We start from the raw sequence: 27,763 nt of genomic DNA on the forward strand, positions 1-27,763 counted from the left end.
CTGAAATCTTCACCTTGATACCCTCAGCTTCAGTAGTAGCAATAGCTGTAGTAGTAGCCGTAGTAATAGTAGTAGTAGTAGTAGCAGTGTACATATATTGCATTTCGGTCAGTTGAACATCCCCTTCTTCATGCCCTGGAAGTTGACAGCCTGTATCCATATAACGTGCTTTGATTTGGTTCAGCACTTCCCTCGTCATTCTCAGAAAGCTTCACTGGTATGCCCTTAGTCTTTTTGAAAACTAAAAGTCAAACATGCCCTCTTTGCCAATAACAAATACTAAATGTAGAAAATGAGTGAATTACACAACTTACAGTCCTTGCCCGAGGGCTGTGGGGGTTGATATCCCCAGAGACATAGTTACTGGACCTTTCAGTTATATTGAACAAAATGGCTATCTCAAAATTTGGATTGGATTTCTCTGGGGAATTTATAGGCGTGGGAGGAAGGCTGGTTGCCTTATTAATTTTTCATTTTACAAAGTGAAGCCAAAAGATTTGGCAAACCTAGGGACTCCTGAAGACATCAAAAATGGTCCTTAAGAATTTTTTTCGCGAACCACCAAATTATTTTTGTTATTGATCCAAAGTATCAAATATATTCACTCTAGTATAATTTTTTTTTCAACGAAAGTAGATCGCTTCTTTTCTTTAGAACATATACTAGCTAGATTTAGCAATTAATGAAATCACAATTAGTCCTACAAGATGGCACGTGATTGATACGTTTTATACAAACCAGAAATACATATTTCTACATTTCGACCTAGAAATACAGACAGCCTATTGAGTTATTTGCAAAATTGTTTTATTTTATATCCCGCTTTCGCTTCTCTTCTAACTAAAACTCGAAATAAGGAATTTTAAAATAAGGGTAGATTGAAGTACATCTAAATGGCCTTACGCCATAGCCAGTATATCTACACTGTTTTTTTTAGCTCTGGTTTTTATTTGATTTTTTTTTTTTCTCACAGTGGATCACAGTGTCACCGTATTCAGTTCCAATTTTTTTACTTTTGATATTATTCAGAAAATTATCAGATGTTAGCACACCTTTCGCCAATCATAGTTTACGTTGCAGTTATTTAAAAATCAGAACATAATTTAGAACTAGTTAAACTAGTTTTCTTTTTGTAAAGACCACTAATACAAAAACTACCGAATACATCATAACCCCTCACCAAATATGGAATTTAAGTAGGCCGTGTTAAAATGACGAAAAAAAGCGTTGCTCGATATGGACTATGGACAGTGCAAGCGAATGTTTCTAATATTTGGAAAATTATGATTCTACACCGAAAATACATAAGCAAGCAGTATTTCTCCGGTAACTTTGAAGATATAAATCCCCCCCCCCCGTCTCCCATGGCATATTATGCGAATACCTACGCACGTAAGGTATGAAAGAGTGTATTTAAGATAGTTAGAATTATTTTAAAGTGAAAGATTCACCCTCAGAAGGTGGGGAGGAGGGGTGTAGGCCAATGCGTCTACTATGCCTTCTTTTAAGATACAGAATAAATAGACTATACAAGAAGAATAAAGTTCTTCAATATTCACAAAGAAAAAGTCACACTTTTCCGTCAAATAAAAACCTTTTTCAAAATTCTTTCTCTCTCACCCCCTAACTTATTGGACCTAACTTAATCTAGACCCTACCCTGCTCTTTCTGAAAACCTTTCTGGACATGCCCTGGATAGGGTTGAAAGTTGGAAAAAAACTTGGATAAACAGAGACGGGCTCAGCGAAGACTTATGGAAAGAAGAACTGGTTAAAATGGAAAAGAAAGTGAGGAATTTCAGAATGATTGCCATTCGATTTTGAATTTTTCAGAACCAGCTGAATTTCATCAAACTGTTTCGGTAATTACAGATAGAATTTATGAGAGAATCAAGCATTTATCTCAGGATAGGAAACATCCGGCCAGAAAAGATGAGGGTTTTTCCGATGAGGAATGTAGGCAGAAAAGGGAAAAGGTAATTAGGGTTTTCAGGCTACTTAAAGCAACAGACCCATTGGATCAAGAAACAAATTTGCGCAGGTTAGCTGAATATAGGAAACTAAGGTCAGATTATAATAGGATTAAAAGAGTTAAAAAGAGAGAGAGACAGATGAAAATTAATGAGGAAATTGAGAGGGCTTATAGTGTGAATAACCCAAGAGAGTTTTGGTCGGTAGTTAAATGTTCAATCCAGGGCCCGGGAATAAGAGGAGGCGTCCCACCAGTTGAGACATGGCCAGATTATTTTGAGAATAGGGAGTCAGGATATGTTAGGGCGAATGAGTAGAATGGTTCAGAGGATAGAGAGTTAGGTCTAGGGACGGTAACATATCCTTTAAGACAAAATGATTACGATTTAGTTAGGCCTGTGTCTCAACAAGAAATTTGGGATCAGTTGAAAAGGATGAATGGAAATCCGTGTCCAGGAACAGATGGTATATCTACAAAGGCCCTGAGGTTAGGAAGGGCAACTTTAATACCCATGTTAGCTGAAATTTTCTCATTTGTAATAGAGAAAGCTTGTTGGCCTCGCTCATGGGACATTTCTGTAGCAGTGTCTCTTTTTAAGAAAGGTAATAGGAAGTTACGCGAAAACTTTAGGTCTATCTTTATGGGGAATGTGGTAAGTAAATTGTTTTGTAAGGTTCTGGAATTTAGGCTAAGAGATTGGTTAGATAAGGAGGAAATACTTAGCCCGATGCAAGCGGGATTCAGATCGACATTCAGCACTGTTGACCATATTTTTACTTTGGATAAACTGAGAAGGAAATATGCTAGAGGAAAAAATTGTCGGCTATTCGTAGCCTTTTTAGACCTGAATAGTGCTTAAATTCGGTAAATAGGAGGTTGTTAATTGAAAGTCTGTTAGAAATTGGCTTGCCGTCTTGTTTTGTAGCAATAATAGCAGATATGTATCAGAGGGTGAAATTTGTTGTTAAGGTTATGGGAAATTTTTCCAGGCTGGTTACGTCTCATGTGGGTGTGAAACAAGGATGTACTTTATCTCCTAAGCTCTTCTCCTTGTTTGTTAATGATTTAGATAGGTTTATGAAAAATATTGGAGCCCCTTATATATTATGGGATTGGTTTAGGCCATCATGCATGTTATTTGCGGATGACATAGCTCTAGTGGCGGATAGCAGAGATAATCTTCAGAAGCAATTAGATATAATAAAAAATTACTTAGAAAAGAAGGAATTAGAGTTGAACGCTAAGAAATCAGTAGTATTAGTATTTAGGAGCAAAGGAGATGTTGATTCAGAGGCTCATTTTAATTTTGGAGGAAAGGTCCTAAGCTAGAAGTAGTTCAGCTAAGATATTTTAAGAGAATTTTAGGCTTGAAGGATTCATTTAGTTCAGTGGTACTGAAAGGAGATTTGGGGCTTTTCTCTTTAAGGAGTGTTAGATTGGTTAGAATGGTAACATTCTGGGAGAAGATAATTAGGCTACCCAGAGTTCGGCTTCTTAAGTCAGCTTATTTGGAGAGCTTGAAGGACGGTAGACGTGATTTGGCCAAATCAGGTCAAGAAAATACTGGACCTTTGTGGACTTTCGGAGATGTGGAATGAAGGAAAAGGTCCTATGGGTGAAACCATGTCAGTATGGAAGGAAGTCCAGCGAACCCTGAATGACCAAGAAATCCAAGAGTGGCAAGCTCATAAGGACCAATCTATGCCTTTGAGGGTTTACTCCCAAGCCAAAGACGGTTGGGGGGGAGAAGTTTATTTTAAATTTTGGTTGAATAAAGAGGATTTGAAGAATTTGTTGTTGGTAGGAAGGGGTATTTAGGACTTAGGCGAGAGAACAAAATTTTTGGGAGACTGTAGGTTGGTGACAGGCTCTTATTTTTGCTCAATGTGTGGATGTGTGAATGAAAACTTATTTCATTTTGTGTCCGAATGTGAAAGAGCTGTCTGAATTGCTGAAAGAATGTTTTGGATGAGTTTTTGGAATTGAATACTGGTTAATTGAGCGGATGGGTGAGAAGAACGCATGTACTACTAAATAGTTGTGCAAGTTTCTTCGCTTAGGAACTAAACTTAGGTAATCATGTTTGAGTGGATAGCTTGTTACGGTTTTTGGATTAGAATTTTATTATGATTAGTGTTTGTTGGTTAAAATGTTGAACCTTGGTGTCTTTCTTTTTTGTCATTCTTTTTTCTTTTTTGATTTTTATTATCCAAAGTTGTATTTTGTTCCTGAGCTTTGTTTGTAGACTGTATTGTGTTGCTATGGCCCACAGGCTTTTTGCAATAAATCTTATCTTATCTTATTCTGTATAACTCCTGATCTTTTTATATGGTACCGATAGGGCGGTATTTATTGCGCATGAAATATAATTCCTCACGAACTCACTGCTCCAAGTCCTTCAATGACTCTGACTGTGATGACTAGACCATAATGATATTTTGCAGCGAGTGGTGTGAGTAAAGTGAAGATAGCGTTGACAAAAACTGAGGTCCACAAAACCCATTTGGCCGAAAGTGTTTCTGCTGCTCTTCCACCAGGATATTGGGTGAATATGTAGCCCCAGAAATATCCAGCTAGAACATATCCCTGAGTTAGTTCATTCCAAACAAATGGTCCATCCTAAAAGATATAATTACAGGATGACATTAGTGCCAAAACTCTATTGAAGTTTGACGTAAATGCTGGGTGAAATTTATTAAGGTTTGGCATCTAATATGTAGAGTCAGCCAGGATATTTAACCATTGCCAATGTCCCCAAAAACAAAATTGTATTTAGAAACTATTTGAAATGACAAACGATTTGTCGTTACCCAAAATTCAGCAAACCGGGTAAAAACAATCACCTTGAAACTTTGAAAATGAAAAACTTTGAAATGGCAACAAAACCTTGTCATTACATTTTTTGTTTTTGAGAGCTGATCTGTGACAGAAAATATCTAGAATAGTTTACCAAATAAGTATAAGTCCATATTTCTAAATCCTGATGGAGATAAAACTCTTCTCCCAAATAGTTTTTCTTCGTCTTTGTTTACGCTATAGTATAAAAAAACCTGGCTAAATTTATTTTGAAAAATAAAGCTGTCTAGGTTTCACTTACAGCACTAAAAAAAGAAAAAACTTAAAAAGTAACAAATACCAAATATATGATAAACAAGATAGATAACAGTTAAGAAAGAAAAGAGACAAGATATATAGACCTAATATTTCAGAAACTCTATTTTTACCTGAAAACCGCAATATTTTAAGATTCTCGTTTAGTTGTTTCAAGATTACGAAGTTATAGTAATTCTTTTTCAGTGTTGCCACGTTGAACCAATACATTTTTGATTTTGTTCCCTAACATGTTTGAAAGAGGAATTCCCTTTCTTCTTTCAGGCATGTTGTCTATACTGCGATGGGTGGGCGGTTGGTCTTTGTCATGATCGATGCTAGCAAAAAAGTATTTGTAGTATGCCACATTTAGAGGAGACATGGACCTACAGACTAACTTCATATCTGCATTTTTCTTTAAAGGATTTACGAAAAGGTCAATTTCAATGGTGTAGTTTTCATTTCAATCAGACACAATTTCCGAAGGTTTTTAGGCTATCTTTCAGAATTCCAATAAATTTGTTTCGCAATACATTTTTACCATTCAGATTAATCGAGATGTTAGTTACCATTCATATTAATCGAGATGTTAGCTACCATTCCCAAATCAGCTTCAAATGGAAGTTTTTTCTTAATTACCAGTTTAAAAAAGTTTTTTAATTTATGGTTACGATGAGCCGTGGTTTGCTCTTTACTAGGTTAAAGCTATCACTCCAATCATGATTAAATGATAAAAAAAAATCAATGAAAGTGAAGACAAACAATAAAACATAAAAAAGAACATGCATTATTATGTATATGAAGGGAGCTGCCTTTTCCCAACCTCTTGCTCTTTACACTTAAGTTTTATAGTCCTATGCTGAAGGAATTTATGACCGAACGTATGCTTGAACAGCCCTTCTGAGAGAAAAAAGTCAAACTTTGGCGTCAAGAGCGAGGAGGTGAAGTCCCCCTCATACAAAGAATAATTTTTGTTCGTTGTGAGTTTTATGTTGCTCCTTACTTTCATTTGAAAAAACATGTTGTATTTAATTTTTATTTGTAATTAGTACCATATTCAGAGTAATAAATGTGAATATTATAAATGTAAGAAGAGCTACCGCCACCTCAAACCCGATTCTTATAATAAACGTTTAACTTTTGCAGAACAATCCTTCAAGAAAATTGACCATAAGAAAATTGCATTCATACTCTCATAGAAAGTTTGAAACCATAGGTCTGCAATACTTTTTGTGGACATAATTAGCCCTCCTTCCAATAAAAAAAGTACTAGTCCATTATTCAGAAAACATCAAGAATATGGATATGCAAGATCAGACAATAAACCGGTTTATTGTTGTCTGTATACGGAGACAATTAGCTTCGACTTAGTAGAAAACTACATTTTAGTAGTTTTCTAACTACTAAAACTATATTTTAATTAAATGTTTAGCTGGCATTTTGGTCAGGTTAGGTTACATTTTGCATGCAGCCCCGCTATACTTACCCACCCACCCCCAATGTGCAAATATGCAGCTCAAATTATTGATATTCTATCTATCTCCCAAGTATCTCAGTTATTTCAACCCGTGTACCTGTAAACTGAATCAACTTGGGTGTTTTCTGAATAATGGACAAGCACCAGAAATTCATTGGCCAACATCCTAATAAATTATAAAAAAAAAAGTATGCTATAATCTCTGCTTTTATTTTTAGAGATCAGCGCCACAATACACGCCAGTATTGCCCTGAGACTAGAGTTCTAGACAAATCCCTTTTACAATGGTTCTCAAAACTATTGCTTAATAGCATTTTGGCCCTGGTGCGTCAAAATTATTGTTTTACAGGGTAAAATGCTAGAACTTGGCAATTTCCTGTCGCTTGATCTCTTTTGTTACTAAAAAAAGAGCACTAAATCGTTAAATTTTCATTCGAGTGAACCCTCTTTTAATAATTTAGACCTTTGGACTATTGATGGTCTTATACGTGACCATCCTTCACTGGAAAAACTAATCAAGCTCGGCAAAGGCTGATTAGGTTTCTCGTGAGTGTTCAATTTCATTGCATTGTTTCCATAAAGACTGCAACCCTTTTGGAGAGAATTTAGTCCCTATGTTAGGCGATATCGGATATCAATATATCGCACAAAATATCGATATCGAATACCAAAACGTAAATATTGTTATCGAAAACGATATTATTTCGGCTTTTTCTGCTATCTACCAGTGAACGTCGAGCAGAAAAGATCCAACATAGAAATTTGTTTCGAAAATGGCCGAGAAGAAGCTTATCTAGCTTGGCTAGATGAAATACCTTCTAAGCGTATAGGTCTTGTTCAGGTCACACTCTTCACGATTGCCACATACTTCAATCCGCGTTTCTAGAGATTGTATATTACCCCTGACAATCTTCTCCAAGTTGAGGGTAAAATAGCAAGATACATGGATTGAGCCTTAATGGAATCTGTATCAGTAGGTACAAGTGCAAAATCAAGAATAAAGCCAGTTTTTGGGGATCACATGATGAAGTTCTAGTAGTCAATGCAAGACAAGCTTCGTCAGCAGCTGCATCTGTCACGGCTCTCCAGATTTTCAGTAGGGAGTCTTTAGTTCCAAGAAAAACTGATCCACTCAAGTCGTGGAGGTCTTGTAATAGGGGTGTCAGAAATACCTATAAAAGTTGCCATAACATTATTGTCCATGCCCACCGATAATGTCCTTTCTGAGTGAATTCCAAGCCTGATCAGCTAATCAAATAGTTCGCGGTAACATACTGTAAGTAAGGAGTAACTCGGCCAAATAGCAACCAAAACTGTAAAACAAGGAATTTTTATAGCAATAGATATAACAACTGAATTGGATTTTAATGTCGATTTCTGATATATAAAATTCAAAAGCTATAGCCTGAGAAAATCTGTATGATTTTGTAGAAACGACGGGAACGCCCTTAAAAAGCCAATTCATATTAATAAAAATAACAGATTCGGCATTTCAGAGAACCATACTGTAAGGGTTTCTAGTTTCCATCTGAAAAAATGTGAAAAATCGAAAGTTTTGCCAGAAAAAAGATCACTTATGCGTTTTAATTATTCTGGGTTTTCTTGCCAGGATGATCGTATCGAACTAATAGTCATATAAAATTGGGAGAGGGCTCGCTCGAACGAAAATTACAGTTCTAGTTCCACATTTCGTGACCAAACCGATTTGAGGGCAACTGGATTCCCCCTCCCTCCCATGCTACTTTTTTTTTTACCAAAGTCTTCCATAAAAATTTTGAGATAGCCATTTTGATCAGCATAGTTGAAAGGTCAAGTATCATGCCTTTGGGGATGACCCGACCCTGCAAAGCCGTGTAGAAAAGGGTTGCAAGCTATGAAATTTGTCTAGTGTTTACTTATAGTTTTTGTTATTGGGAAATAAACAGACATTTTTTGGGGAGAGTGAACTTTATGCGGGGGAATTTCCTGTTGGGGGTTTTTCCAAGGAGAGAATTTTCCATGGGGAGGGAAGTGTCTGAGGAAGAACTTTCAAAGGGAAACTATACACGGGGAAATTTACCAGAATTCTTATACGATTTTTTTGTTTATTTGATTTACTTTCCCTTTGCAAATTTGGTTTTACATGTGGAGATATTCCGGGCAAATTGCCCTGAGAAAATTTTTAAAGGACTTGCGATTATCTGGGGGATTTTTCCGTGGGGGGGGGGGAGATTTTCTGCGGTAGATTTTTCTTGGGAGAATTTCACGGGGACAAAATTTAAATTGAGACATTGGGAAGGGAGAATTCCCAGGAAAAATTTTACACGGAAGGAAAATTTCCGACAAATTCTGAAGAACGGTTAGAAATTAGAAGAAAAAGAAGTCTTTTTTCAAACGAAAGTAGACTAAAAATAATTTTCAAGGCGTAATTGTCCGCAAGAAGTTTTTGTGGGTGAATTTTTAGCAGGGATTCAATTGTCTGGGGGATTGGGGATCTCACGCGAGAGATACTCTCCAAGGAGGAATTTCCTTAGGGGGGGGGGGATTTTCCATGGACAGAAAAGGCAAGTTTTCTGGAATCATTTGAAAAAAGATCAGAAATTTAATTTTAAAAAAACTAATTTTTCAACTAAAACTAAGGAGCAATATTAAAACTTACAACGAACAGAAATTATCCAGTATATGAGGGCAAATCCGTCTCTTCAGTACCTCGTTCTTTATGCTAATTATTACTTTTTGTCCTAATTATTTAAAAACAACTCCTGAAAAACAGAGCCGTCTAATTATAATAAGGAGATTGTTAAAATACAAAAAGAAACTTTGGCGTGAAGAGCAAAGTATTGAGGAGTGGTTATACCCCTCATATACCGAAAAATTTCTGTTATTTTAAGTTTTAGTGTTGCTGAGACAATTACTCCTTACTTTCAGTTAAAAAAAACATTTTTTTTATTTATTTAATTAATAAAACGCTGAAGCAATTCTCAGTGGAAAATATTGACATGTTGCTGATTTGAATAGCTAAAAATAGCCAGTAGCTTATTTTTTTATCCTGAGCCTGAGGAACTCCAAATCAGGGTTTTTGTAATATTTGTTCATGTTACAGAAGTTTTTCTGTATTTTATTCAAAAAATTTGGAAAAAAAATTGTGCAAAATACTCTTTTTGTTATTAAATTGCTTTATTATTGAACTTTACCAAACCCTAAAGTTAATCTGAGAAAAAAAAATGATAAGAAATATCGAAATTGACAGATCGATCATCGAATATCAAAATTAAAAATATCGATATATCGATATATCGTTTAATCAAATGTCCCCCACTCATCTTCCGAATAATGCATTCTTAGAGCATAAAAGCATTTAATAACAATTTCAAATGCCACATTTAATACTTAGTCAGAGTACTTAATTCTTTCAAAAAAAAGAGTAAGAACTATAAGCATATCATATAGCTACTTCGGAACAGAAAAAAAATATATATTTATCAAAAACTCATAAAAAGTATTTCGTTACCTGAGCTACATGAGTTGAGTTTTGATTATCCGGTGTTGCACATGTGAAAGCTACATCTGTTAAAGCATCTTCATCGTCACCTTGATGAGCATCAGCTAGAGCTGTATGATTTACCATTGCCACAATGGCAACAGACAAATTTACTTTGAGACCATAAAGAATCGCAAGGCCAACAGAAGCAAGGACCGTGAAAAGAACGCGGGCCTTGATGCAGCCTAGAAATCACAAAAAAAGAAGAAAGACAATAAATCGTAGAAATAATAAAGATTAAGGTACACAACAGAATTTACATTTAATCAAAAATAGATATGTAAGCATAGTAAGTAGAATCTATTTCTGAAAAAGTAACTTCCTTTTTTTCACTGTAAATTTAGCCCTCCTTATCCTTCCAGAATCAAACCTCCTTAAATAGACGATGTAAATAGAGAAAATAACACAGCCCGTTTTGTCGATAATGGTAAAAAGTTGGCCCGAATGAAATGGCCTTTATTCAATGATTAATTCTTACGGAACTGTCTTATATTTTATGCTGCTTTAATGCAATACAATCTATTCTTTTGTCTTGTAGAGGCAAGGAAAATATGATATTTGCCCTTTGAGCCAAATATAATATTTGTTTGTTTCGTAAATACATTCTTAGACCACACTGGCTATACATGACAAATGAAACTCAGAGAGGGAAGAAACTAAAAAAATGAAAAATAAAATCAAAAAGGGTGAGAAAACGAGGATTTTATCAGCCAGTGGCAAACCATGAAGAAGAAAAAATAAGCAAATATTTTGACAAGGACCTCCGCCAAGTCGAAAAAAAAACGAAAATCTAACCTTTCGAAGTTTACCTTACAAAGACAGAACAGACACTCAAAGTCTTTCTGTCTTTGACTGTCTTTCTGGGTTTTTTTGTCAGTCTGTTCTGTTTTTGTAAGGTAAACTTCGAAAGGTTAGATTTTCGTGTTTTTTTTCTTTTTTCTTTCTTTTTCTTCTTTTTTGTTTAGCACTGAGGACGACTTGGTGGAGGTCCTTGTCGAAATATTTACTTATTTCTTCTTCTTCATGGTTCGCCACTGGCTGACAAAATCCTCGTTTTTCACCCTTTTTGATTTTATTTTTCATTTTGTTAGTTTCTTTCCTCTCTGAGTTTCATTTGTTTGTTTCGTTTTCCAACAAGCAAATATAAAAGACACAATAACAGGCAAATATGACACAGAGCATCGGAGAGTGTTTAAGAGGTCATTTGAAAACTAATGCTCGCATTCAGGAGTATAATGGTACAAAACCATTAACTATCTACCATTAAAATATTCCTGGTCGAAATCCCTTAACCAGGTGTTTAAAATCTCCCTCTTAAATAATCCCCCTTCCATCCTCTTTTGCAAGCGGGGGAAACATTTTTGAAAAAACTGCCTTGTTTATGAAAGAAACACAAAGCTGAATCGTTGATGATATACGTTTCTCATTTTCATCTCATCATAAAGGCTTGATTTGAACTAAAGCTCAAACCCTGTTAATTAATATAGGTTGGAAACTGTGGATGAAGCGACAAGCGAATTTTGAGATTCAAATCAGCCCTAGTTCAAACTTATTCACAGGGCAATTCGAATGAGTGTTGACTCAAAAAGGATTGTATTGAATGGAGGTAGTAGATGTCATCATCTTGACAACGGGGAGGTGCCTTACCGGTTCTTCCACTAGGACATGGGGGCAGTGCACTCTTACATGGCCCATATATCAGCTAACAGGTTGAGCTAACTAAGTGAAAGTCATCACAGGCGTGTTTAACTTGTTTAGTTTGAATCATCGTCTGGAAGAGGAAGCCAACGAGTTACTTTGGCAGTCATCCAAAGCCACGAACCAGTATATTAGCAATAGTTGTATGACAGGTTACTTTGAGCTTACTTGTTGACTAATTTGAATTCAATCCATGGATTATCTTGCACTTGAACCTTCAGAGCAGAATAAAGACAAATTTTTAAATCTATAGAGTGTATAAGCAAAACCTTCGAGAAGTTTCCGAAGCTAGCCCTTAAGACCAATCCCATTTATTTTAGATTCTGAATATTTTTAGTTTTCCTTCAAAGAGTAACTCCCCCAAAAAAATAGATACATTTTCAAAATATTATTTTTGGATTATAAATTTTCCGATTGGTATATAAAACAATTCATTTTATTACTCTTTTTTGTCCTTTTTTTCAGGACTTAGCATAAATTAACTCCGACCCTACCATTACGCAATTGATATCACTAGTTTGAATGTACTTATCGACACTAAACTTTCAGAGATTGTTAAGAGAATATTAATTCACAGATTTTTTCGACTTTAGACATTCTCTGAAAAGTAAAGACTAATATCAATACTACAGATATGTATTTTAATTTCTCAAAAGATGCTCTAACCTGAAAATTTTTAATGGTACAAAAAGATAATGCAAAATATAGGTTAGTAGATTCTGACGAAAATCATCCAAACTTAAGCTTGATGTGGGCTGTACTTTTACCACTATTAGTATTATTCTAATTTTGTTGAGTCTTCGTATTTATTCCTATTGTTTGAAGGAAATTAGTTTCTTAAAAGAAACAGTTGAAGATCACAGAGATTGCTATGGCGTTGAATTCGAAATTAAATCCATAATTTCTTTCCAATTTCGACCTTCAATGGAAAGTAAAAAGCAATATCAAAACTTCAATTCTTCAAAATAATATTAATAGCCATCAATTTAGCAAATCGGACTTGTAAATCCCGATTTTAGCTGTTTAAGATGACATATTTGCCACGATGGAAGGATTTAGATACAATCAGCTGAGAGTTCATACTGGTGAAGAAACCTCAAACTTTCATTGTCTGTACCAGAGCATTTTCTCATAAATGCACATATCACGGCATATGAAAATTCATACGAAAAACAAAACCTTATACTTGCAACATCTTTACTAAACCTTTTCTCTATAAATAACAATTATCCGCGCATATGAGAGTCCATACTGGAGATAATCCAATCAGATGTAAAATATACAACAACGAGCTTTCAAAGAATTCTAGCTTCTACGATCATATGAAATGTCATACTAAAGAAAAGCCTTATACAAACAAGATATGTGCCAAAGCATTTCCCCACATTTCTTACTTGTCTAGTCATATAAAAGCTCAAACTAGAGAAAACCCTTAGGTGTGCAAAATATGTGCTAAGCTGTTTTCTCACAGCACAGTTCCAGCTTATACACACATAGGAGAGTTCATACTCGAGAAAAGGTGTGTAATCGCAATATCTGTACTACGGCTTTTCCTCATAAATCCATGCTATCTAATCATATAAAGATTCATAAAAGGGGCAAATAGCATGACTCTTTGCATCCCCAATTTCAAGCACTGGCCTAACATATGAAATAGTTGCATTGTTCGTGAAATAGCTTGTGGTTTAAATTTACAAAGCAAGAGTGAAATGATGTTCTACGCCGTTTTACATCAATAGTAAAACGAAACATAGTGTAACGATAATAAAGTTACAGTTAATGGCAATCAAAGAAGTGAATTAGAAATATTCATTATCTGTGAATTTAATATATGGAATGGATAATATGATAGTTATACATCTTCAATGAATAATCAATATCAATCAAACTCAGCGAGAACACTGGAAACTCTGAGTATAGAATATACTAAACAGAAGAGACAAAAGATTTAAATTTTACTGATTTACAAAAAAAAATGAAATTAAACTCTATGGCCTGTGCAACAAAATAGAAGGATGATCATTACAACTGGCTCAAGACAAAAAGGGCACCAACGCCATTGCCAAAAAATTCACAAAGACATCGTCAATCAGGAGACAAATGTACAAAATAAAGGAAACCAAGGAGAATGATCGAAAGAAGAGATAGAGGGAGAAAATTTTTGCGTATGATGATGAACATAATAACCCACACTCTTCAATTCATAATATAGAAAGGCATTTTAAGAGACATAAAATGCTCAAAGACACCCATTTAGCACCTCAAAGAAGTTCTAATCATAGAACTCCTTTGAATTTGATTCAAATCTCAGTTCAAAAACAGATTTTGGAAGATATAATTTTTTACAGTTAAATATTAAAAAAAAATGTATGATTTGACACAATTGAACACTGACGCACAAGATGGTAAATTGAAAATAGGAACAACAAACCTGATAGCAGAACTAGCAAAATAAATCAGGTTAATATTCGAATAGGATGAAAATTGAAAGCTATATTAGATATGTAATAGCAATAAATATAATAACAAAAAATGTTGGTACAATCCGCCATATAGGATGGTTTAAAAGCAATTGTCAGCCGCACGGAAGGAAACTGGACTGAGTCGTATATTGAAAATCAATAGCAAATAGCTACAATTGTGTTTTTTCTTGTATATAGCTTTGAATAAAAAAGCTTAAAACCAAAGAGTATATCTCTAAAATTTTAATTCCTTTATTTACATTAAGTTAATTTAACAACAGTTGTTATAGTTAGTTAACTACTTCTGAACACGTTAGAAAAAATACATAATAATAAAACCCATTTATCATTGAAACAATAAAATATGGGTTTTAAGTTAACAAATATCCCAAATCATAATTTTCAGACAAGTCAAACTACGAACTACCAAACTAAACAGTTCGAGTCACAAATCTAAGACTACTCAAAACTACAGTAGACTAAAAACCTAGCACAGAAAGGCCCAAAATAGCACGCTAAAAACACGAAATAATAAATTTCAGAAAAGCAAAATCACGAAATACCCTACTAAAAACCCGAAATCATAAGTTTCTGCCAACAACCACCAATGAAAGGCTAAGAAATCTAGAAACAAAAAAATTTTTAAACAAGACAAACGGGTTTTAATTTTCTATAAAGCAGTGAAATACAAAACAATTAATTATGCACAAAAGCTCCAAATATTTCGACCCCACATCCGGGAGCCTTTCTCAACGGAAAAAAATAAAATAAAATAAATAAATAAAATAAAAAACTTAACTTACATCACAATAAAACATACTAAACACATAAAGAGAAAGAAAAAAGAAAAATATAAATAAATAAGAAAAAACAAAACTCACATATTAAATAAACACTTCCATGCACTGAATGTCTATAATGATTCAACTCGCCTCCTCCCAGTATATAAATGGAAATCTATCAAAAATGAAGAAATATTTATGCTTAGATCAAAACAATAAAAGGTCAACTAACCCCCGGCCCATAACCCCTAATTAAATTTCACAAGTTCATCAACCAATTTATGAATTATAAATTGAATGGATTCGTTTGGTTGCAAGCTTAGCTGCAGTTCGTTTACTTTTCTCATCATTTAACCCATTCTGACCTTTGTTCGTAAGGTCATCTTTCGTTTCAGAAATATTATCAAAATCAGTACTGGTTGAATATCTTGCCTGCATTTTAATTAAACTATTATAAATTGAATTGATCCTAAATTCCCCTTCATCTTTATTGATACTAGTACCCCCATATATTATCTTTTTTATTTCTATAATTTCCCTGAAGCTTTGTAAAAGTCCTACAGACGTATCTACTATTTTTGTTTGATCAAATAAAATACTGTGATGAGGAAAATTATAAAGATGTTCTGCAACAGCTGACTCAAACATTTCTGGTTTTTTGTTTTGTTTTAGAGCGCAATCTATTGCATTCTTGTGTTGTTGTAGCCTATTTTCTAAAGTTTGTTGCATTCTTCCCACATAAAATTTACCACAAGAACATGGAATTTTGTATACTCCCTTTTGCAAATTTATCGGTACCTTGTCTTTCCCTTTATTTAACAACGAGCTTATATTATGTCCTGATTTAAATGCTGTATTTACATTATGTTTTTTTAATTCTCTTCTTAATTTTTGTGATAAAATTGGAATAAAATGCAAAGTTATGTAATGTGTTTCTCGATTTGACCCATCTTCTTCTAATATTTTTGGTTCCTTCAACTTTTTTTTATTTATTTCAATTACTTGAGATATCATATTTTCAAGATGGCCATGACCTATTAGAATATCTTTAATAAAAATTAGTTCATTTCTTATGTATCATGGTGATGCTAATTTTAATACCCTATCAACTAAAGAAATAACCACACCCCTTTTTACCTGGATCGGATGATTTGATGTGAAAGACAAATAACGGTTGTTACTAGTCGGTTTACGGTAAATTGGTTAGCCCTAGAATATATGGTTTGCCAAAAATACATAAAACAGGCATCCCCTTAAGACCTATTGTTTCAACAACCAATTCACCAACGGTAAAAATCGAGAAATGGGCAGCAATGACACTTAAACCATTATTATATCTCAAAAATTCGTATATAAAAAACTCAAAATTTTTAAAAGATAAACTTATAAGTGTAGAAATATCAGAAGAATCTAGATTGTACATTTTCGATATATAATCCATGTATAGGTATATTCCTTTTGATAAATCATTTAGTATTTTATCCAAAAAATTGGAGGAACGAAAAAATGAGATAGAAGAATTATCTTTGGGAATTGAACTGGAAACTATATCAAATTTAGTCAGAATAACTAGCAGGTATACTAACTATTTCAAGTTTAGAGATAATTTTTACCATCAAATTAGGGGTTTAGCAATGGGAGGGCCTTTAAGTCCGTTGTTAGCAAATATTTATGTAGAGTATGTTGAAAATTTAGCTATAGAAACATATTTTTTAAAACTTAAATTTTGGGGCAGATATATGGATGATATTTTAGTTATATGGAATTACGGGGAATCAGAAATTGAAGGTTTTTTGGAACATTTAAATAATTTGGGAGGAGAATTAATTTTTACAATTGAAAAGGAAACAGAGAATAAGTTACCGTTTCTAGATATTTTGATCCATAGAAATAATAACGAACTAGCATTTTCAATTTACCGTAAACCGACTAGTAACAACCGTTATTTGTCTTTCACATCAAATCATCCGATCCAGGTAAAAAGGGGTGTGGTTATTTCTTTAGTTGATAGGGTATTAAAATTAGCATCACCAGAATACATAAGCAATGAAATAATTTTTATTAAGTATATTATAATAGGTAATGGTTCTCAGAAAAATATGATATCTCAAATAATTGGAAAAATGAAAAAATAGTTGACGGAACCAAAAATATTATAAGAAGATGGGTCAAATCGAGAAACACATTACATAAAGATGCATTTTATACCAATTTTATCACAAAAATTAAGAAGAGAATTAAAAAAACATAATGTAAATACAGCATTTAAATCAGGACATTATATAAGCTCGTTGCTAAATAAAGGGAAAGACAAGGTACCGAGAAAATTGCAAAAGGGAGTATACAAAATTCCATGTTCTTGTGGTAAATTTTATGTGGGAAGAACGCAACAAACTTTAGAAAATAGGCTACAACAACACAAGAATGCAATAGATTGCGCTCTAAAACAAAACAAAACACCAGAAACGTTTGAGTCAGCTGTTGCAGAGCATCTTTATAATTTTCCTCATCACAGTATTTTATTTGATCAAACAAAAATAGTAGATACGTCTGTAGGACTTTTACAAAGCTTCAGGAAAATTATAGAAATAAAAAAGATAATATATGGGGGTACTAGTATCAATAAAGATGAAGGGGAATTTAGGATCAATTCAATTTATAATAGTTTAATTAAAATGCAGGCAAGATATTCAACCAGTACTGATTTTAATAATATTTCTGAAACGAAATATGACCTTGCGAACAAAGGTCAGAATGGGTTAAATGATGAGAAAAGTAAACGAACTGCAGCTAAGCTTGCAACCAAACGAATCCATTCAATTTATAATTCATAAATTGGTTGATGAACTTGTGAAATTTAATTAGGGGTTATGGGCCGGGGGTTAGTTGACCTTTTATTGTTTTGATCTAAGTATAAATATATTCTTCATTTTTGATAGATTTCCATTTATATACTGGGAGGAGGCGAGTTGAATCATTATAGACATTTAGTGCATGGAAGTGTTTATTTAATATGTGAGTTTTGTTTTTTCTTATTTATTTATATTTTTTCTTTTTTTCTTTCCCTTTATGTGTTTAGTATGTTTTATTGTGATGTAAGTTAAGTTTGTTTATTTTATTTATTTATTTTATTTTATTTTTTTCCGTTGAGAAAGGCTCCCGGATGTGGGGCCGAAATATTCGGAGCTTTTGTGCATAATTAATTGTTTTGTATTTTACTGCTTCATAGAAAATTAAAACCCGTTTTTCTTGTTTAAAAATTTTTTTGTTTTTAATAGAAAAGCAGTGTGGTCTAAGAAATTATTTACTAAGAAATCTAGCTCAGAAAATTCCAAATAGCAAACTAAACATCCCAAATCAAGTGTTTCAGACAATACCCACCTACGAAAGGTTTAGAATCCAAGCACAGAAAGTTCCGAAATAGCAAACTAAGTCTCCCAAATCATACGCTTCAGATAACAGACCCATGAAAGCCTAAGAAACCTAGCTCAGAAAAGTCAGAATTAGCAAACTAAAGATCCCAAATCATAAGTTTCAGACAAGTCAAACAACGAAAAACCAAACTCAACATCCTAACTACAGGTTTCAGACAATAAACACTTACAAAAGGCTAAAAAATCTAGTTCATAGCAAACTAAACACTCAAAATCATAAGCATCAGACAACACCCACCTACGAATATCTAAGAAACCTAGCACAGAAAGAATTAACACACACACACGTCAAACTACAGTACAGCTTATCTAAATTTGCCAAACCCTAACTTTTCAACCAAAATAGACAAGGAAACACCAACAAAGCTAACAGACAAACACACAAAAACACATGTAACACATAAAAGTCAAACCATGAACCGAAAATAAGTCAGAAAAACGTTAACATTATTTCCGAAAACTAAGAGATAGCTTAACAGAATTATCAAAAAGTCAGAAAAATGTGAACATACATGAATATATTTTGCAAATAGTCAGAAACATGCGAACAGAATTTTCAAAAACTAAGAAAAACACGAATAAAATCTTGAAAAGGTCGAAAACATACGAAAAGTATTTTCAAAAAGTCAGGAACACAAGAACAGCGTTAGAAACATGCAACCAACGTTTAAAAAGTCAGAAAAACACGATGGGATTCTAAACTTCAAATGTCGATCCAGTTATGAAAGGTGGGTTAAATATGCGTGTAATGGCCTTCAACGAGTTAGCTCAAAGTAACCCCTCGTAGAACTATTGAGATTATACTGGTCCGTGGCCTTATATGTCTGCAAAAGGAACCCGTTGGTTTGTTTCTCAAGACGATGATTCAAAATAAACAAATTTAATAGTGTTTAATGACCTTCACCGAGTAAGCTCTCTTCGTCAGCAAATATATGGACCATGTAAGAGTGCATTGCTCTCATGTTCTAGGGGAAGACCAGGTACGGTGCCTCCCCGTCGTCCAGACGAGGGTATCTACTGGGGTTGAGTTAAACGAGGGTTGAACTCTACAGGAGTTAAACTGAATGAGAGCTGTGTTGCATGAGGATGAGCTAATGAGGGTTGAGTTTAATAGGCGTTGAGTTTAATGGAGGTTGCGTTGAATGAGGGTTGAGTAAACCAGGGTTGAGTCACACGTACACCTTCCCATACGTATAACCACGTCACCTATTTAAACTAGCAAAAAAGAAAAAACAGAATTAAATCGATTAATTTTCAAGAGAAAAAACCTCAAATTTGTCTAATCTAAATTATCATAGGTTTTTGATCTTCAAGTAAATCATTCTCTTAATTATTCTTGAAAGACCCAAACAAGAAATTCATAAATATAATTTAAGGATTAAATTATTCTAACTTTGAATATAACTTGCATGATATATCTTTAAGCATTGAACAAAATCGGAGTTTACAAGCAGGTACTTTAGAGGAATTATTTTTTAAAAAGGGCCGTATTCCCTGAGATAGCTGACATAAAATTCATAATTTGGACAGTGCGAGAAATCAGGGGAATACATCTATTAACACACCGTTGGTCATTATTTTTATTCCAATCAGAGGTGGGCTGAAGGTTACAACCACCTAAAGGTGGGCTGAAAATCGGAGCAAAAAAGAATTTATATTTTCGGTTATGATATTCAGTCAAACCATTTGTTATCTATCTGAATAATATATTTAAAGTTTAAAAAAACTACTTAAAAGGAGATAAGATTTGAGTGAGTGTCTAAAAGTTCCAATTTGTAAGATAATCAACATTTACAAAATTAAAATTGCACTATCAAACTGGCAATATCGAATTCGCTGAAACACATGATTCTATTTTAGAATAAAGAATGATAAGGGAGACTGAACATAGAACAAAAGAGAAAAAAGAAACACACTTCAATAAAGCATTATAAAATTATACTTATCAACAATTTATTGTTATTATTATTATTATTGACAAATTACCCGTTAAAAAAAAATGTAGAGTACGCAAAAACAGAGAAAACAAAAGGAAATTTCCACTTCAAAAAAAAAAAATTGCAAAGACGCAATAGTCCAGGAGTGACTAGTATTGTAGCATATACGCTCTTCACCATGGCCTTTGGGTGGCCATGTTGTCCCCGGGGCATGGTTCTTTGACCTTTCGTCTGTTTTGAAAAAATGGTTATTTCAAAATCTTAATAAGATGTCTTTGGTAAGAGGACAGCTGAAAAGGGCATTAGAGGTGGATGGCTACCTCCGATCCTTCTTAACCCTTAAAAAGGAAACTAGAAGTTTCCATGTCCAATCGAAAGAGCCCTAGGACCATCCCTTTCATATGAAAAGGCTCTGGGGAAAAACCATAATACATTGAAGGTTTATGGCTTTTTATTACAGGCAACACTGGAGCGTTGCCCCTGACATTTGTTCTGCTATTGAATCGAATCAAATATACTGCTAAAAAAGGCCTTGCTTGTAATTAATATAGTCTTCACTTTAAAGGAGCTGGCAATGATACAATTCTTTTTGCTTTCAAGTTATGTGAATGGTTATACCTGTATGGACAAAGGGGCTAGCGTAAAAAATGTAGACAAATATACCATTTTTGCCCTTATGGCAAAATCAGCTATCTTTCCTTCAGGTCAATGAAAAAGCATAAGTAAAAAAAAAAGAATACAAAATAATTACGAATAAAATTTCGTTTAGGTGTTTTGATTAGCTTTATGATGCGTCTGAACAACGCAAGATGGCACGGTTGTCTTATCCTGTTTTGTTCAGGGTTATGGAATTTCCAGTTTATGTAATGTACCCTCTTCTTATTTCATTTCTCTTGCTGCAATCAAATACCGGAACACTATTTAGCAACGAATCTATGGAAGTTGACCCAACCCTTGTGCCTCTAGGCATTCAAGTATCAGACTCAAAATTTCCAGCTCTACAGTCGTTAATAGTGAAAGGGTTAGGCCAACCAAAACCGTGTTAGTAGGTTATCGCTTATGATACATCTTTAGTAGCTTGAGAAGGCCTTTTTTAAGCTGTTTTGAGGATATATAGCACTCAAATAAAAAGTGTGAAAAAAATCCATTACATGATCGGCAGTATAGGAAGGAAGGGGATATCCCATTGAATGAGACGTTTTATACAAAAATGCATGGAGTTTTAGGCCAGTAGTGTTTGCACGGATTCTATGGTACACTTGAGAACTTATGTTCGAAGGAAAGGGAACAAATTTTATCTGGTGTTCTCTCAGAAACGAATTTGAGTTCCACCTCTTAATTAGTTCCTCAAAATCTTTGCTGCCAACCTGTCCTTTCTGACTGCGTACTGAAAAGACATAAAAGCAAGAAAGGCAAAAAAACACCATCATTTTATTATTGTGTTGCAGAAGCAGCACTTTAGTTTGGTCCTGTTTGTTTTTCCCCTTAAGAGAGAAGACACTGCTCATAATGAATAGGCACATCGTAAAATGAACAAAATTTAGATTCCAAATGAACAATAAATTCACTACAAACAGGAGTAGACTACCCCCTCCCCCCCAAAAAAAAAAACTTGTAAAGACCATTGTAACATTCGCACTCTACTGAAAACAATACATATTTTAAACACTTTCTCTTTTATAATAATGACACTGAAAAACAAAAAAAAATGTTGAAATTTGCAGGAATTAACATCATTATATATTAAACAATCAGTCTAATTCCCTTAGTTATTTCCAGTCATCTTGATTATTATGATGATTGTTTTTTTATTTCTTTCGTCGATGTTTTGACAAACAGAAGCACACTACTCGAAATACAAATCCGTTTCGGAAAGTGCAGATGACTCTCTGGTCTTTTGAAAGTTTAGGGGCAGTAGCCCAACTCCTGTTTGTGGCATATATATATATATATATATATATATATATATATATATATATATAATATATATATATATATATATATATATATATATATATATATATATATATATAATATGTATCTACTGATTCTCATTGTCGCTTGTCTTCTAGCCAAGGCTGTTGTCGCAGTGAAGCAACACGTGGATTTATATCATCCTACACTTCTAACATTTCATGTAATCTTTGGCATAGTTATGTGTGTCTCGCAATATTTCTTCCAACAGATTCATTAGGTTACAAGAGATCTCATAAGTTAAAGAGTGTGGAAAGCGTTCTTCAATCGCTTCATTGGTGACTTCTAACCGCACAATTCTTTGCTCTTCACTTCCAAGAGATCCATTAGGTTACGAGAGATTGATTTACATTATCCTCCACTTCTCGTATTTTCATTTAACCTTTGACGTAGTTTTTTTGTGTCTCCCAATATTTTTCTAAGAGATCCATTAGGATACGAGACATCCTATAATTTAAAGGATGTACAAGGCGTTCTTCAACAGCTTCGTCGGGGTTTTTAAAAGTGCATTTGGCCATATGAAGGTGGTTCAAAATCACCTTCAGTGGTTTGTGATCGATGTGGCACTAAATTAACTTTGTGATAATTTTGTGAAGCTACTTTGAAGCTGAAAACATTACGACTATTGATATTGATGGTTCGATCATCGCTTAAGGTGAATGAAGCTAAAGCAAAACATGAGATCAAATTTCGAATTTGCTTGTAGAACTCCTTAGAGAGCAAGTTACGTTCTATAAAAGGCCAAATCAATGCATTTGAAAATTGTAGAGATGGCAATGCAATTCGACCAAGCAAGAAGCAACCTCCAAATGAATCACCTTTGTCTGCTACTCTTTTCTCGAGAAAATGAAGGACGCCAAATTAAATAAATGCAAAGCTGAAGGGTTCCAATGACTTATAGTCGATGGTTGCGTAGTTTACTGCAATGTTTTAGATTTGTACTGGTTTTTACGCGACATCTTTCTTTGGCGTTGAAGATTGGGATGGCCATTTTCTTCTGATTCTCGCTGTCCCTTGTAGTTATCGCTGCCGCTTATCTTCTAGCCTCATATTTCTTTGTGTCTTGTCACATTTGATTGTCCAGATTGGTCACTTTCACCCATTGTGGATTTACTGTAAAATCAAAAACCTGGACTAGATAAATCGTTGGAAGAAAAAGAAGTTTTTGTCCCACCATCTGAACAATTAAAAGAAACAAAGAATCGGCGATATGTCTTTCATAATGACAAAAGACAAGCAGAGGCAAAAGTTAAAGGTCCAACAAAAACCATATGTAATTTTACAAAGATACCACTTCTAACTTAAGAGTCACTTCGACGTCACGACATCAAGAAAAGACTCAAGTTGTCTACGTTTAGAAGACAAGCGACAGTGAGAATCTATATGTAGAAGCCTGCAGCGTGCCGAGTGCCCAGAAAACACAAATTATTCCTTGAAATTGTGACCTATGTGGATCACTTTTTGTGGCCACTTTTAAGGAAACAACTATGTCGCCGATTTCAAGGCTGGGCCCCAGCACTCGGCAGGCTTGTATATACTGATTCTCGTTGTCGCTTGTCTTCTAACAGCAAATAATGTGAACTTCTTTTTGATGTCATGGCTTCAGGTTAGATTTGATGCAACCACCCTGGGTAAAAAAAAACTAGCAAGGCATATGATTTAAAAAAAAAGATGTTCTAAATAAATACACAGTTTTTCGCTTGAAGGGGGTATATGTATTCGTTATTCGTTCGTTTTAAGACATGAGGCGTCAAATAATAAAAAACAATCTAGTTAAGAAAGTCTGGCGTGAATCAATTCCTCCTTTCTGCAATGCATGAAAGAATCGACCATTTTATAAGATATTTTTTCTTCTGGAACTCATAACTATGACGTCACCCATATGAATTTTTTCCAAAATTAAAGCTCTAAACGAATTTGGAATAATCATTGCGTTGTTCTTTAGTTATAAGTCATGAGATGTCAAATCAGTAATTTCAATTGAATTAAAAGATTTTTGCGTGAATTGAATTCCTTCTTCCTGATAATCCTAGATTTCGTTGTTCATTTTCATTCATAATTACCTCAGATATTTTGCCCACGCCTCTTGCTTTAGCCGTTTATATTCATGCACCATCTTATATAATTTCTTTAGACGTCATAGATACAAAAAAACGTCTTTTCCAAATTTTAAACAGACTGCTGTTCAAAATTTTCGTTTAAAATTCAATGGGATTCTCGTTGTCGTTTGTTCCATGCCTTTTGATTTAGCTGTTGTGGTTCTCACTTTCGCTTGTTTTCTAATAACACTTATTTGTGCTTCATTCTCATTATGCAACCCCTTACATATTTTTCCCTGGCCTTTGTCTTTGCTTTTTGGATACATCTCGTCATATTTGTCAAAAATATCTTCTTGTTGTTAAAATGAAGTATCATTTCCAACCATTGTCAGTTAAATCATGTCATGTTGCTTGTACTCTGTTGAATCAAATGGACCTTAAATTAGAAGTAGCACCTTTGTAAAATTATAACTTTGTAATTCGGTTACTTCGTGTTTCGGTTACATTTGACCCGATTTCTACGTCTTTTGGTGCTGGATGTGGTTCTACCACCTTCCGCTTCATTCTTGATATATAATTACGTCTTTTTTCACGTCTTTATTTAAGGTTTTTCTTCAATCGAACAGTTTAATTTTTCATTTTGACTCGTTCTGATTCTCACTTTCACTCGCCTTCTAGCCTCACAATTCTTCGTTTTTCACTTTCATTTTTGGCACGTTCTGATACTCACTTTAGTACGTCAACTAATTGCACAAATTCTTTTTTCTTCACTTTTATTTTTACACGTTCTGATTCTTACTGTCACTTGTCTTCTAACCATACAATTCTTTGCTCTTCACGTTCATTTGACACATTCTATCTATCCACATAATTCATTGTTCCTCCATTTTGTTTTTGATTAGTTCTGGTCCTCATTGTCGCATGTCTTGTAACCGTATATTTCTTTATTCTTCACTTTCGCAGCAGGCTTGCAAATATTTGATACTATAATTATGCATTTACATAATCATTACGTGATTCTTTAGTTTTAAGTCACGACGTGTCACTTTTGTTGTTTATTCGTTATGCTGGTCGTTGTCGCATATCTTCTTCACTAAGAAAAGAAACTGCTCTCTCCTGCTCTTCAAGAGAAACTGCTCTCATCAGTAAGAAAATTAGTCATGATAATCAGGGGCATAAACTAATATGGGGCAGGGGGCAGCTGCCCCCACTTCCCAACCCCAGCTTGCACCCATACCCCATTTTGTCCACCCACCGACCCCCCCCCCCCCAGCTGAATTTTGGTTTCTTCAAAATTCCTTTCAAAACTAACATAAGCATGCATAATTCAAGCAAAAAACCAACAAATAGAAAAATCTCAATGAAAAAAAAAACAAAAAAAAACAAACAAGACTGCGGCCAGTGGAGAGAAAAGAAAAGACAAATGCAAAACAACGCGGATATTTCGCCTGTATCAAACAGTTCGTGGTAACGAACTGTAAGTAAGGAGCGACCCGGCTCAATGGTAACCGAAACTCTAAAAAACAGAATTTTGATACCAATTGATACATCAAAATAATCAGATTTTAATTCTGATTTCAAATATATAGGTTTCATCAAGTTTAAATTTACCTATCAAAAGTTACGCGGCTGAGAAAATTTGGCTGATTTTCGAAAAAAGGGGGAAAGACCCCCTCAAAGTTAAAGAAAGTTAATGAAAATCACACCATCATATTCAGAGTATCACAGAACCTTACTGTAGAGGTTTCAACTTCATATCTACAAAAATGTTGAATTTTCCATTTTTTGTCACAAGAAAGATCACGGATGCATGTTTATTTGTTTTGTTTTTTTTTTCCCCAGGGGTGATCATATTGACCCAGTGGTCCTAGAGTATCGTGGGAGGGCTCATTGGAACGGAGATTAAAAGTTCTAGTGCCCTTTTTAAGTGACCTAAAAAAATAGAGGGCAACTAGGCCCCCTCCCACGTTCATTTTTTTCCCAAAGTCATCTGATCAAAATTTTGAGATAGCCATTTTGTTCAACATGGTCGACAATATTATAACTATGTCTTTTAAGATGACTTAATCCCTCGAAGCCCCCAGGGGGAGGGCTGAAAGTTATGAACTCTTCCCAATGTTAACATATAGTACTGGTTATTGGGACCCGGCTCAATGGTAGAGGAAACTCTAGAAAATGTTATTTAGGTACAAATAAATAAATCATAAGAATCGAATTTTAATGCTGATTTCAAATATATAAGATTCATCAAGTTTAATCTCACCTATGAAAAGTTACGTGCCTGAGACAAATTTGACTGATTTTAGAAAAAAGGGAGAAAGACCCCTTAAAAGTTATAGAACCTTAATGAAAATCAAACCATCATATTCCGCGTATCAGTGAACCCTACTGTAGAGGTTTCAAGCTCCTATCTAAAAAAATGTGGAATTTTGCATTTTTTGCCAGAAGAAATATCATGGGTGCGTGTTTATTTTATTTTTTTTCCCAGGGGTGATCGTATCGACCCAGTGGTCCTAGAATATCGTGGGAGGGCTCATAGGAATGGAAATTAAAAGTTCTAGTGCCCTTTTTAAGTGACCAAAAGAATGGAGGGCAACTAGGCCCCCTCCCACGGTCATTGTTTTCCCAAAGTCACCTGATCAAAATTTTGAAATAGCCATTTTGTTCAGCATGTTCGAAAATATTATAAGTATGTCTTTTAGGATGACTTAATCCCCCGAAGTTCCCGGGAGGAGGGCTGAAAGTTATGAACGTTACCCAATGTTAACATATAGTATTGGTTATTGGGAAGTATACAGTACAGACGTTTTCAGGGGAGATTTTTCCTGGTAGTGGGGGGAGGGGGGTGGACAGGGACTTACGCAGGGGGGCCTCCAGGCCTGGCCCTCCCCCCCCCCGAAATCTCACGATTTTTTTCATTTTCCCATAATTTTCTGATTTTTCTCACAGAATAATGGGTTTGAAGGATTTGCCCCCCCCCCGAAACAAATTCCTGCGTACATGCCAGGGGTCGGGGATTATGGAGGAGGATCTTTCCATGAAGGAAGTTTTCATGGAGGAAGGGACATTGCTATGAAGGGGACGTCGGACTTCCCAGCATTATTTAAAAAAAAGATCAGAAATTAAATATAAAAAAAACAACAAGTTTTTCAACTGCAACAGCAGCTACATCAAAACTTTAAACGAACAGAAAATATTACATATATGATTGGGTTCACCCCCTAGTCAATACCTCACTCTTTAAGCCAGAGATTTTTTAGTACTTTCATAAGAGCTATTTATTCTAATTAACGGCCTTTGTAATTAAGCAGACATTTTTAAAGAATTGGAACAAAATTTGAACTTTCGCTTAAAGAGCAAGGTATTGACTAGGGGGCGA

General features: G+C 34.4%; 1 protein-coding gene across 1 annotated transcript in view; it reads right to left on the reverse strand.

Moving 5' to 3' along the window:
• The window catches only part of LOC148956455 (sialin-like), a 59,846-nt gene that overhangs the window by 30,280 nt on the left and 1,803 nt on the right, over positions 1–27,763 (reverse strand). The window contains exons 2-3 of the mRNA XM_089108306.1: positions 10,029–10,243; positions 4,357–4,590 (exon numbers count right to left, since the gene is read on the reverse strand). Coding sequence (XP_088964432.1) covers positions 4,357–4,590; positions 10,029–10,243 — 449 coding nt within the window. The remainder of the gene's footprint in view (positions 1–4,356; positions 4,591–10,028; positions 10,244–27,763) is intronic.

The sequence above is a fragment of the Artemia sp. Qi Xiang Cuo genome, chromosome 1 (assembly GCF_049724085.1).
Source record: "Artemia sp. Qi Xiang Cuo chromosome 1, ASM4972408v1, whole genome shotgun sequence".
Classification (NCBI taxonomy): Eukaryota; Metazoa; Arthropoda; class Branchiopoda; order Anostraca; family Artemiidae; genus Artemia; species Artemia sp. Qi Xiang Cuo.